The sequence below is a fragment of the Staurois parvus genome, unplaced genomic scaffold (genome assembly GCF_062004578.1).
Source record: "Staurois parvus isolate SC_StPar_1 unplaced genomic scaffold, SC_StPar_1.0 ptg002583l, whole genome shotgun sequence".
NCBI lineage: Eukaryota > Metazoa > Chordata > Amphibia > Anura > Ranidae > Staurois > Staurois parvus.
In genome coordinates this window covers 84,765-97,616 of record NW_028320379.1, presented here as the reverse complement: position 1 = coordinate 97,616, position 12,852 = coordinate 84,765, and the positions used below count along the sequence as shown (strand labels likewise).

The 12,852-nt window shown below is 45.9% G+C and overlaps 1 protein-coding gene across 1 annotated transcript in view; it reads left to right on the top strand.

The window, feature by feature from the left end:
• The window catches only part of DNAJC11 (DnaJ heat shock protein family (Hsp40) member C11), a 104,488-nt gene that overhangs the window by 86,409 nt on the left and 5,227 nt on the right, over positions 1–12,852 (top strand). Inside the window, exon 10 of the mRNA XM_089666187.1 lies at positions 6,232–6,374. Coding sequence (XP_089522313.1) covers positions 6,232–6,374 — 143 coding nt within the window. The remainder of the gene's footprint in view (positions 1–6,231; positions 6,375–12,852) is intronic.

The window sequence follows — 12,852 nt, the reverse complement described above, 5'->3', positions numbered from 1 at the left end:
GGGGGGATATGATCTCCATGTATAATACATAAGGGGTGATATGATCTCCATGTATAATACATAAGGGGGGGATATGATCTCCATGTATAATACATAAGGGGGGGGATATGATCTCCATGTATAATACATAAGGGGTGATATGATCTCCATGTATAATACATAAGGGGGGGATATGATCTCCATGTATAATACATAAGGGGGGGGTATGATCTCCATGTATAATACATAAGGGGGGATATGATCTCCATGTATAATACATAAGGGGGATATGATCTCCATGTATAATACATAAGGGGGGATATGATCTCCATGGAAAATACATAAGGGGGGGGGGATATGATCTCCATGTATAATACATAAGGGGGGGGGGATATGATCTCCATGTATAATACATAAGGGGGGGGGGGATATGATCTCCATGTATAATACACAAGGGGGGGGGATATGATCTCCATGTATAATACATAAGGGGGGGGATATGATCTCCATGTATAATACATAAGGGGGGATATGATCTCCATGTATAATACATAAGGGGGGATATGATCTCCATGTATAATACATAAGGGGGGGATATGATCTCCATGTATAATACATAAGGGGGGGGATATGATCTCCATGTATAATACATAAGGGGGGATATGATTTCCATGTATAATACACAAGGGGGGGGATATGATCTTTATGTATAATACATAAGGGGGGGGATATGATCTTTATGTATAATACATAAGGGGGGGGATATGATCTTTATGTATAATACATAAGGGGGGATATGATCTCCACGTATAATACATAAGGGGGGATATGATCTCCATGTATAATACATAAGGGGGGATATGATCTCCACGTATAATACATAAGAGGGGGGGATATGATCTCCATGTATAATACATAAGGGGGGATATGATCTCCATGTATAATACATAAGGGGGGGGGGATATGATCTCCAGGTATAATACATAAGGGGGGGGGTTATGATCTCCAGGTATAATACATAAGGGGGGGGGGGGATATGATCTCCATGTATAATACATAAGGGGGGGGGTGATATTATCTCCATGTATAATACATAAGGGGGGATATGATCTCCATGTATAATACATAAGGGGGGATATGATCTCCATGTACAATACATAAGGGGGGGATATGATCTCCATGTATAATACATAAGGGGGGGGGGTATGATCTCCATGTATAATACATAAGGGGGATATGATCTCCATGTATAATACATAAGGGGGATATGATCTCCATGTATAATACATAAGGGGGATATGATCTCCATGTATAATACATAAGGGGGGGGGGATATGATCTCCAGGTATAATACATAAGGGGGGGGATATGATCTCCATGTATAATACATAAGGGGGGATATGATCTCCATGTATAATACATAAGGGGGGGGGATATGATCTCCATGTATAATACATAAGGGGGGGGGGGATATGATCTCCAGGTATAATACATAAGGGGGGATATGATCTCCATGTATAATACATAAGGGGGGGGGATATGATCTCCATGTATAATACATAAGGGGGGGGGATATGATCTCCATGTATAATACACAAGGGGGGGGGGATATGATCTCCATGTATAATACATAAGGGGGGGGATATGATCTCCATGTATAATACATAAGGGGGGGATATGATCTCCATGTATAATACATAAGGGGGATATGATCTCCATGTATAATACATAAGGGGGGGGGGGGGATATGATCTCCAGGTATAATACATAAGGGGGGGGGGTATGATCTCCATGTATAATACATAAGGGGGGGGGGGGATATGATCTCCAGGTATAATACATAAGGGGGGGGGATATGATCTCCAGGTATAATACATAAGGGGGGGGATATGATCTCCATGTATAATACATAAGGGGGGATATGATCTCCATGTATAATACATAAGGGGGGGGGATATGATCTCCATGTATAATACATAAGGGGGGGGGATATGATCTCCAGGTATAATACATAAGGGGGGATATGATCTCCATGTATAATACATAAGGGGGGGGGGGATATGATCTCCATGTATAATACATAAGGGGGGGGGGGATATGATCTCCATGTATAATACACAAGGGGGGGGGGATATGATCTCCATGTATAATACATAAGGGGGGGGATATGATCTCCATGTATAATACATAAGGGGGGGATATGATCTCCATGTATAATACATAAGGGGGATATGATCTCCATGTATAATACATAAGGGGGGGGGGGGGATATGATCTCCAGGTATAATACATAAGGGGGGGGGTATGATCTCCATGTATAATACATAAGGGGGGGATATGATCTCCATGTATAATACATAAGGGGGATATGATCTCCATGTATAATACATAAGGGGGATATGATCTCCATGTATAATACATAAGGGGGGGATATGATCTCCATGTATAATACATAAGGGGGATATGATCTCCATGTATAATACATAAGGGGGATATGATCTCCATGTATAATACATAAGGGGGGGATATGATCTCCATGTATAATACATAAGGGGGATATGATCTCCATGTATAATACATAAGGGGGGGATATGATCTCCATGTATAATACATAAGGGGGGATATGATCTCCATGTATAATACATAAGGGGGATATGATCTCCATGTATAATACATAAGGGGGGATATGATCTCCATGTATAATACATAAGGGGGGGGGGGATATGATCTCCAGGTATAATACATAAGGGGGGGGGGGTTATGATCTCCAGGTATAATACATAAGGTGGGGGGATATGATCTCCATGTATAATACATAAGGGGGGGGGGGTGATATGATCTCCATGTATAATACATAAGGGGGGATATGATCTCCATGTATAATACATAAGGGGGGGATATGATCTCCATGTATAATACATAAGGGGGGATATGATCTCCATGTATAATACATAGGGGGGGGGGGATATGATCTCCATGTATAATACATAAGGGGGGGGATATGATCTCCATGTATAATACATAAGGGGGGGATATGATCTCCATGTATAATACATAAGGGGGGGATATGATCTCCATGTATAATACATAAGGGGGATATGATCTCCATGTATAATACATAAGGGGGGGATATGATCTCCATGTATAATACATAAGGGGGGATATGATCTCCATGTATAATACATAAGGGGGGATATGATCTCCATGTATAATACATAAGGGGGGGATATGATCTCCATGTATAATACATAAGGGGGGGATATGATCTCCATGTATAATACATAAGGGGGGATATGATCTCCATGTATAATACATAAGGGGGGATATGATCTCCATGTATAATACATAAGGGGGGATATGATCTCCATGTATAATACATAAGGGGGGATATGATCTCCATGTATAATACATAAGGGGGGATATGATCTCCATGTATAATACATAAGGGGGGATATGATCTCCATGTATAATACATAAGGGGGGGATATGATCTCCATGTATAATACATAAGGGGGGATATGATCTCCATGTATAAATACATCAGTGGTCCATATAGTGAACTCGGTGTAGTTATTCCCCCTGAGGTCATCACAGAGGACAAGGGGGCGCTCTTTACATCTGGAGGAAAAGAGATTTAATATCCAAACACGGGAAGGTTTCTTCACAGTAAAAGCTGTGAGAATGTGGAATAGACTCCCTCAAGAGTTGGTTGTGGCCAGCTCAGTGGATTGCTGTAGGAAAGTCCTGGATTCTTTCTTGGATACACAGAATATAACTGGATATAACATTTATAGGGAAAGTTGATCCAGGGAATATCCGATTGCCTCTCGGGGGGGATCAGGAAATAATTTTTTCCAAGCAGGAGCAAATTGGATCGTGCTTTGCTGGGTTTTTTACCTTCTTCTGGATCAACTGTGGGTGTAGGATTGTATACCTTTTTTTGCTCCCTTTTATTAGTTGAACTAGATGGACTTGTGTTTTTTTTTCAATCAAACTAACTATGTTACCAGTTAAAGCAGCACAGTGCTGAATATCAAAAAATGGCCTGGTCCTGAAGGGTGTAAAACCTTGTGGAGGGCAAGTGGTTAAATCTTAGCACCGACTTTCTAACAGGAGTGATGATGTCAAACTGAAAAGCAATATAATCAATATTTATTACCTTTCTTGTTTTTTTTTTTTCTGCTTTGAAAAATTATTTTGCTTTCTGGAACAGGTTAAAATTGTCCTCTTCGCCTTTAGAGAACATGAGATATTGTGCCCATGTCCATATTCTGCAGGTCAATGTATTCGGCTCTGTCTGTAGTCCTTCAGTGGCAGTGAGCCAACATGTCACTCATCAGCCATGGTGTAGCCATTTTGCATACATCCTCTGTTTTAGTTCACTGTTTTATGAAGCCATCTTGTAAGTTGTTTGCTGAGTTTAGATGACAGGTCCACTTTAACCACCTCCCGCCCGGCTGTTGTATATAAACGGCCGGACGGTGGCAGTGCAGGGGCGGGTGGCCATTTATAAATGGCCTCCCCGTCCCCTGCTTGTGCGCGCTCCCTGGGAGAGCGCAGCACTGCGATCCGGTGCCCTCTGTGTCCTCCGGACACAGTGGAACACCAATCGTCGTACGGGACCTCTGTGCGAAGTTCCGATCATGTGATCACTGATTGGCCAATCAGTGATCACATGCAGAGTAGTAAGCAAGATGTCACTTCTGACATCATTGCTTACTATGTGTGAAATCTGTGAATGATCACAGAGATCACATGGTACAGGGCTATTGACAACAGCCTTGTACCATGTGGGAAGCTGTGACCAATCACAGCTCACACAGTAGTTCTCAATGGCTGCAAGAATGCAGCCAGAGAGAAGGAGAAATGATTGCTTTTACAGCCTTTATGGGTGTAAAAGCAATCAGTGTAAAAAAAAAAAAAAAATCTTCATCACCCCCCCTAAGTAGTACAGTGTCACCATGGTGACACTGTATTGCTAAGGTGACAGTATGTAAAAAAAAAAGCATAAATAATAATATAACGAAAATAAAATAAAAATGTAAAAAAAAATGTTAAAAATTATAATTTTTGGTTATAAACTAATTTGGGGTTTTTTTTAATGAAAAAGATAACGGAATAAGTTTTGGTCAAGATTTATGAAGAAATATTATTTTTTTGCAAAATTTTATAAGAAACTCCCTTTTTTTGCTAAATTTTTTTGACTTTTTCATTTACATAGCAAAAAAAATAAAAATCCCAGTGGTGAATAAATACCACCAAAATAAAGCTTTATCTGTCTCAAACAAATGCTAAAAAATTCATATGGGTCCAGTGTTGCATGACCGCGCAATTGTCATTCAAAGTGTAATAGTGCTGAAAGCTGAAAATTGGCCTGGGCAGGAAGGGGGGGGGGGGGGAGTGTCCGGACTGGAAGGAGGTGAAAGTATCCGGACTGGAACTGGGTGAAAGTGTCCGGACTGGAAGGAGGTGAAAGTGTCCGGACTGGAAGGGGGTGAAAGTGTCCGGACTGGAAGGGGGTGAAAGCGTCCGGACTGGAAGGGGGTGAAAGCGTCCGGACTGGAAGGGGGTGAAAGCGTCCGGACTGGAAGGGGGTGAAAGCGTCCGGACTGGAAGGGGGTGAAAGCGTCCGGACTGGAAGGGGGTGAAAGCGTCCGGACTGGAAGGGGGTGAAAGCGTCCGGACTGGAAGGGGGTGAAAGCGTCCGGACTGGAAGGGGGTGAAAGCGTCCGGACTGGAAGGGGGTGAAAGCGTCCGGACTGGAAGGGGGTGAAAGCGTCCGGACTGGAAGGGGGTGAAAGCGTCCGGACTGGAAGGGGGTGAAAGCGTCCGGACTGGAAGGGGGTGAAAGCGTCCGGATTGGAAGGTGGGTGAAAGCGTCCGGACTGGAAGGTGGGTGAAAGCGTCCGGACTGGAAGGTGGGTGAAAGCGTCCGGACTGGAAGGAGGTGAAAGCGTCCGGACTGGAAGGGGGGGAAAGCGTCCGGACTGGAAGGAGGTGAAAGCGTCCGGACTGGAAGGGGGTGAAAGCGTCCGGACTGGAAGGTGGGTGAAAGCGTCCGGACTGGAAGGGGGTGAAAGCGTCCGGACTGGAAGGAGGTGAAAGTGGTTAAATAAGGGGGGTGAAAGTGTCCGGACTGGAAGGGGGTGAAAGTGGTTAAATAAGGGGGGTGGGGGAAAAATCTTTCCTGCAGAGCAATCACATCAAAATGTTATTTTCTTTATAAAAGCTATTCCATTCTGTGTTTTCCAGGACTGATCATATTAAACGCCTGGTACGGTAAATTTGTTACGGATAATAGCCGGAGGAATGAGAGAGTGAAGGTGATCGATGTGACCGTCCCTTTGCAGTGTTTGGTGAAAGACTCAAAGCTAATCCTCACAGAAGCTTCAAAGGTGAGCGGACCTGGACCCCCAGTTCTACCCGCCGAGGGCTACTGAACACCCGGCGTCTGATCTTTTGATTAGGAGGAGTGTATGATCATGGCCTGGCCAGGGTGAAAGATGTTTGTGTCATTGTTGTGGCTTCATACACTGCGGTATATTTGTCCTCACACCTCAAAAGACAGCATCCCCAGGCAATAGGGGATCATGGGGCCCCTGTGTCCTTGCCCAAACTCAAAAAAGCCTATGAAAAAGGTACCAGGGGCATCTCATGGGGCCCCCTACTGACCCCGGGTGCTCGGGCAGTGCCCGAGTTTCCAAATGGTCAGTCCGCCCCTACCCCAAGTGTTACTATGTCATTGTTCTTTGGGCCCCCCAATTGGTTTTATGTACTTGGGGTTACTGAAACTGTCAGTTTTTCATTGTGTTTGACCATCAGGTGTCACTATCATTTTTCTGGAACCCCTAAAGCAGGAACTCAGCCACTTTGTAAAATATGTGAGCATATTATGAATTGCATCACCAATCTTGTCTCCAAATATCACCTAAACCGTACTGTCTGCTCCTCGCACGACCTCCTTCTCTCCAGCTCTCTTGTCTCCTCCTCCCATGCTCGTCTCCAGGACTTCTCCAGAGCTTCCCCCATCTTCTGGAGCTCTCTACCCCAATCCATCAGACTATCGCCTACTATGCTCACTTTTAGGCGATCTCTGAAAACCTCTCTCTTCAGGGAAGCCTATCCTGCCCTCAGCTAATAATGGAATCTTCTACTCCTCCTACCAGTCCATCCCCCACAGTTACTACCTTTTTTACCACTAGCCCCTCCCTCCTAGATTGTAAGCTCCAAGGATCAGGGCCCTCCTATCCCTCTTGTATTGTTGCTGTATTGTCTCCCTTTATATTGTAAAGCGCTGAGCAAACTGTTGGCGCTATATAAATCCTGTATAATAATAATTAAAGTGGTAGTAAATCGCCCCAAAAAGGGTCCCCCACTGGCTTAGTTCATAATGTCCTACAGGGCTTAAAATTTCAAGTCCTGAGCTACTAGCCAGGCCTTAGAGTTGCTCGCCACCAACAAACACACACAGAGACACCTGTACACACATACAGATATGTACATATATACACACACACACATTGACACATGTACACACACACACACACGCTGTTAAGTGCTCTCTCCTCTCCCCTGAAGCCACCATTGGCTGACATAGTCATGTGAGCTGAAATTAGGTAGGCACACACATACACCACACACACAGCCCTATAAAAAGTTGCAGTACTTCGTTGTTCACTCACAGAGCCGGGTACTGCACTCTAGGGGGAGGCAGAGAGCACAGTACACACTCCTTCCTTTGCTTTCACTGCGCTCAGCTATTGAGCAGTCTGACGGCTCCCAGTGCCAATGACCGATCCGGCCTGAGCTCCGAGCCTGCTCAGCAAGACGGCCCTGGGGGACACACTCACTCCCACCATAATTTCCACTCGCCCTTGGCGAGCAGGCGAGTGGAGATTTCAAGGCCTGCTAGTATGTATCACATACTAGCACATTATGACACGCTTACCTGCACACGGCGCCCTCCAGCACAGCATTGTCACAGATTCCCCCGGCGCTCTCGGGTCCGTGGGTCCAGCTGTTTGAATGGCCGAGGCCGCGATTATATCACTATGGCACATGTGCGTGGGAGTCCCAGCCACGGCACTCTGCATTCAACAGCATACTGTACGCCCTGAATGCAGAGCATCACTGGAACATGCACAGGTGACGCCATCGGCTATTTCCTATATGGATATCTCCTAAACAGTGTAGGTTTAGGAGATATTCATTGTAGCTACAGGTAAGCCTGACTGTAAGCTTACCCATAGGTGCAAATTACTATTGGGGACTTTACTAGCACTTTAAGTCCATCAAGGTGCATGACACCTTGTGAACTTATCTCTTTTTATTTACATCTTAGTTTTTGGAGCCCTGGGAGGATAGCTATCGCTACTCTCCAGGGATCTGAGAGGAGAGAGCTGTCTTCTCACACACAGCAGCTATGCTCGCCCCTCCCCTCTGCTGTCCATTTTACAGAAGCCTTTGTAAATTCACATAATACAGCACGCTCAGTGTTTTTAAGCAGGAGGAGGGGAGGGAACAGCAGCAGCATGCAACTCTATAGCTGACGTAGCTGAGACTTGAAGGTCCAGAACTGTACCGATAGCTATCCTCCCAGAGATCCATAAAACTCGATGCAAATTAACCCCTTCATGCCGGCGCCTCCCGGCCCTTTAAGAGTTTCAGGAGGCAGGGTGGGCGGGGCAGGGTTTAGGGACCATGTGACCGTCGTGACGACGCGTCACGGCGGTCACAGGATCAGGCAAGGTCCCGATCGAAAGAGGAGACCGGGACCGTTCCGTGAGTACCGGACATATGTGCTGGGAGCGGGCAGGCTGTGCGCTCTCGGTACATATGTTTTTTCTTAATAGACCACAAATGTGCGGCCACTCGGCGTCTAGGCCCAGCCACCAGGAGGCCGCACTTTTGCGTTCGGCTGGCATGAAGAGGTTAAAGAGATAAATCCAAGGTGGCATGCACCTTGTTGGACTTAACTCATAGTGTGCCTGCACATTTTTCAAAGTGGCTGAATTCCGCAGCTTTAAAATGTAGTTAAAGCCCAAACTTTTTGTATAGGAGTAGTGAAGCGCTCTGTATTTTTGGGAGATTTCCCCTCATTTCCTCTTCCCAGGACACAATAGGAAGTGAGAAAATCTCTCCTAGGTGAAGGAAATCCTCTTAGTTATCACCACAGCAAGTGTCTTTATTGTTCTGGTGACAACTGTAAATTTAGATTCTTCCATCGCTTTCAATCTTAGTGACCATGGTTACTAGGACAGAGTAGGGTGGGAGAGTGTTACTTTGCTCATTCATGCAAAGCCTGTTTGCGCAGCGCTTTACAATAAGTGCGTTTTCAAAGATCATACTGCGGTAGGGAGTTCCAGAGGATGGGAGAGGCTCTGGAGAAGTCCTGGAGACGAGCGTGGGAGGAGGTGACGAGGGAGCTAGAGAGCAAGATGTCTTGAGAGAAGCGGAGCAGGCGATTTGGATGCTATCTGCGGATGAGGGTGGCGATGTAGCTGGGGGCAGTGTTGTGGATGGCTTTGTAAGCTGTGGTTAGTATTTTGAATTTTATACGTTGGGTTAGTGGAAGCCAGTGGAGGGATTGGCAGAGAGGGGCAGCAGTTGCTGATCAGTTGGTAAGGTGTATGAGTCTAGCAGCAGCATTCATAATAGACTGAAGGGGGGATAGCCTGTGTAACGGTAGACCAGTGAGGAGGGAGTTGAAGTACTCGAGGCGGGATATAACCAAGGCGTGGATAAGTTGTTTTGTGGTGTCATTGGTCAGGAAAGGGCGGATTTTGGAAATGTTCCGGAGGTTGAGACGGCAGGATTTAGCCAGTGATTGGATGTGGGGCCCAAAGGAAAGGTTAGAGTCTAGGATTATGCCTAGCACCCTGGCATGAGGGGAAAGACCAATGGTTGTGCTGTTGATCTTAATGGTAAAGTCGTGAGTGGGGGATCGGGGGGGAGGAAATATTACAGCTCGGTTTTAGAAAGATTGAGTTTAAGGTAGTGGTGTGACATCCATGCTGATATGTCGCTTAGTAGATTTGTGATACGTGAGGAGATTGAGGGGGTGAGCTGGGGAGTGGAGAGATAATCTGGATGTCATCCGCATAGAGGTGGTATTGGAAGCCATGGGAGTTTATTAGTTGGCCCACAGAAGAAGTGTAGAGAGAGAAAATGAGGGGCCCAAGGACATAGCCTTGGGGTACCCCACCGGGAAGAGGAGCAGAGGAGTTGTATTTGATGTTGAAAGTGCTCTGAGAAAGGTAAGAGAAGAACCAGGAGAGAGCAGAGTCAGGAGGCCAGTAGAGTGGAGTTTACTGAGGAGGAGTTGGGTGGTCGACTGTCTCAAAGGCAGCAGAAAGGTCTAGGAGTATGAGAGTGGAGTAATGGCCATTGGTTTTCGCAGTTAGTAGGTCATTAGTGAGTTTTAGTAGGGCAGTTTCAGTGGAATGTTGTGGGTGTAATCCAGACTGTAGGGGATCGAGAAGGTTGTTGTCGGTGTGATAGCAGTTCATATGGTTGTGAACACACTGTTTGCTTGGAGGGAAACGGGAGCAGGGAGATGAGTCTTAAGCTATACAAACAGGTGGGGTCCAGCGAGGGTTTTTAAAGTATGGGGGTAACCAGTGTTTGAGTGGGGAGGGAAAGGTGCCCATGGAGAGTGAGAGGTTGAAGATGTGGGTTAAAGAGTTTAGGATAGAGCAGGAAGGAGACTGCAATAATCGTGAGGGTCCAGGGGACAGGTGGTGAAGTGAGCCTTGGGAAGGAGTTTGGTAACTTCCTCGGTGGTAACAGGGATCAAGGAGTGTTGAGTGTGGTGTTGAGCCTAGTGTGTTGGTTGGAGGAGGAAGCTTGACACTGGAGATCTCATCATGAATTGTGTCGATCTTGTTTTTTAATTGACTGGCAATCACCTATGCAGTAAGTAAATTTGTGGGTGGAGGCAATGGGGGTGGAGTAAGGAATTAAGAGTAGAAAAGAGTTGATGAGGATTGGATGAGAGGGTTTTGATGAGGGTGTCACAGTAGGTTTGTTCAGCAGCGTGGAGTTGTGTCTGAGAAGGGCTGATTTGTAGAGAATAAAGTCTTGCAGGGATTCGGTTTTACACCATGCTCACTCAACAGCACGGCTGCGTGTCTTGAGACTTCTGGTGTCATCTGTTTGCCAGGGTTGTGACAGACGAGGCCTGGTTCTGCGTCTAGAGAGAGGAGAAAGTGCATCCAGGGAGGATGATAGATGGTTGTTGTAGGCAGATGTGGCCAGGTCTGGGCAGGACAGGGGTGCACTTTTATCATAAAGGCATTCAGTAGCAGAGTGAAGAAGGTCAGGGCTGAGGTGGTGGAGGTTTCTACAGGTAACGGTTTACTGGTTGGAGGCATGGGAGGTAAGAGACAGGGAGTGTGAGAACTGATAAAGTTGTGATCAGGGAGAGGAAAAGGGGTGTTAGAGAGGTTACAGGGAGTGCATATATGGGAGAATACAAGGTCGAGGATGTTGCCATTAGTGGGTGGTCGTTTGTGTCCATTGTGTTAGGTTAAAAGAGGAGGTTAGGTTGAGTAGTTGAGAAGTGGCTGAGGTGTTAATATTGACTAGGATGTTAAAGTCACCTAGGATGATGGCAGGCACCTCAGAGGAGAGAAAGTACGGTAGCGCTGCCAAGATGCCATCAAGAAAGCATGAAACTGGGCCAGGAGGCCAGTAGATGACTGTGATCCTCAGACAAACAGGAGAAAAGAGACGAATACAGTGCACTTCAAAAGAGCAGAGGGACAGAGAGGGAGGTGTAGAAAGAACCTGGAACATGCTTTGTGAGGAAAGAAGAAGTCCAACTCCGCCCCCTTTTTGTTCACTGGGTCTGGGAGAGTTTGTCCAGAGGAGGCCACCATGGGAGAGTGAAGCTGAGGAGACAGAGTCGGATTCTTGGAGCCAGGTTTCGGTAATAGCAAGTAGGTTGAGGGAATGGGAGAGGAAGAGGTCATTGATGGTAGAAAGTGTATTATAGACTGAGCCGGCAATCCAGAGGGCAAATAAGAGGGAAGGGCCGGCGCTTGGAGGCAGGGAAATTGAGATAAGAGAGTGAGGGTTGCGGCTCAAGCCAGAGAAGGGAGGCGGCTGCTTCTGTGGGTTGGAGTTTGATGGTGGAGGGCCAGGGTTTGGGGTGATGTCTCCAAAAGTTAGTAGTAGTAGGAGGGTGAGGGAGGTGAGTTGGGAGTGGGATTTATATGTGGGCAAATGCCGCAGTGATTTTGGAGCGGTGACGTGTTCACCCTTCAAGCAAAAATAATAAATGCATATATTTTTGCTGGGACAAAAATGTACATTTATTGTTTTTTCCTTCAGGAACCTGAAAAGCATTGCACCCATGATCAGTGGATCAGGAGCACAATGTCAGGATTCTGTGGACAAGCCCTGCAGCTTTTCCATACCTTCATATGGGGCTGTCCATCGAAAGCTACAGGGCTAGTGAATGAACTAAGAGTGCTCATTGGTGCCCCAGAAGTTCATCCAGAGCTTCAAGCCGCTGGTCACTGTGGCTGACAGTAGTGTCCATGACAGAAACAGTGAATGACTGATGCGGCCATGCGGGGCTCTGCTGTTTTTAACTTGTGCAAGGAGAAAATCAACCTCCTGCTGTCACACCGAGGGAAGGATCGGAGAACGTTACATTTTTCACGCTAAATATGAGTAGAACATGTAACCTGTTCTAAAAGGTGACCTTAGCCTTTTAATGTCTTTCACAGAACCCCCAGATTGCTGATAGTAATAAATGTTTACTAACCTTCTGCCTAATGTCATTCTTTCAGAACAATATTTTTTAGCAATATGCAATTTTATCTACTCCTGTATCTGTTTTTTGCCTACGGTTTCTGAATGACCATA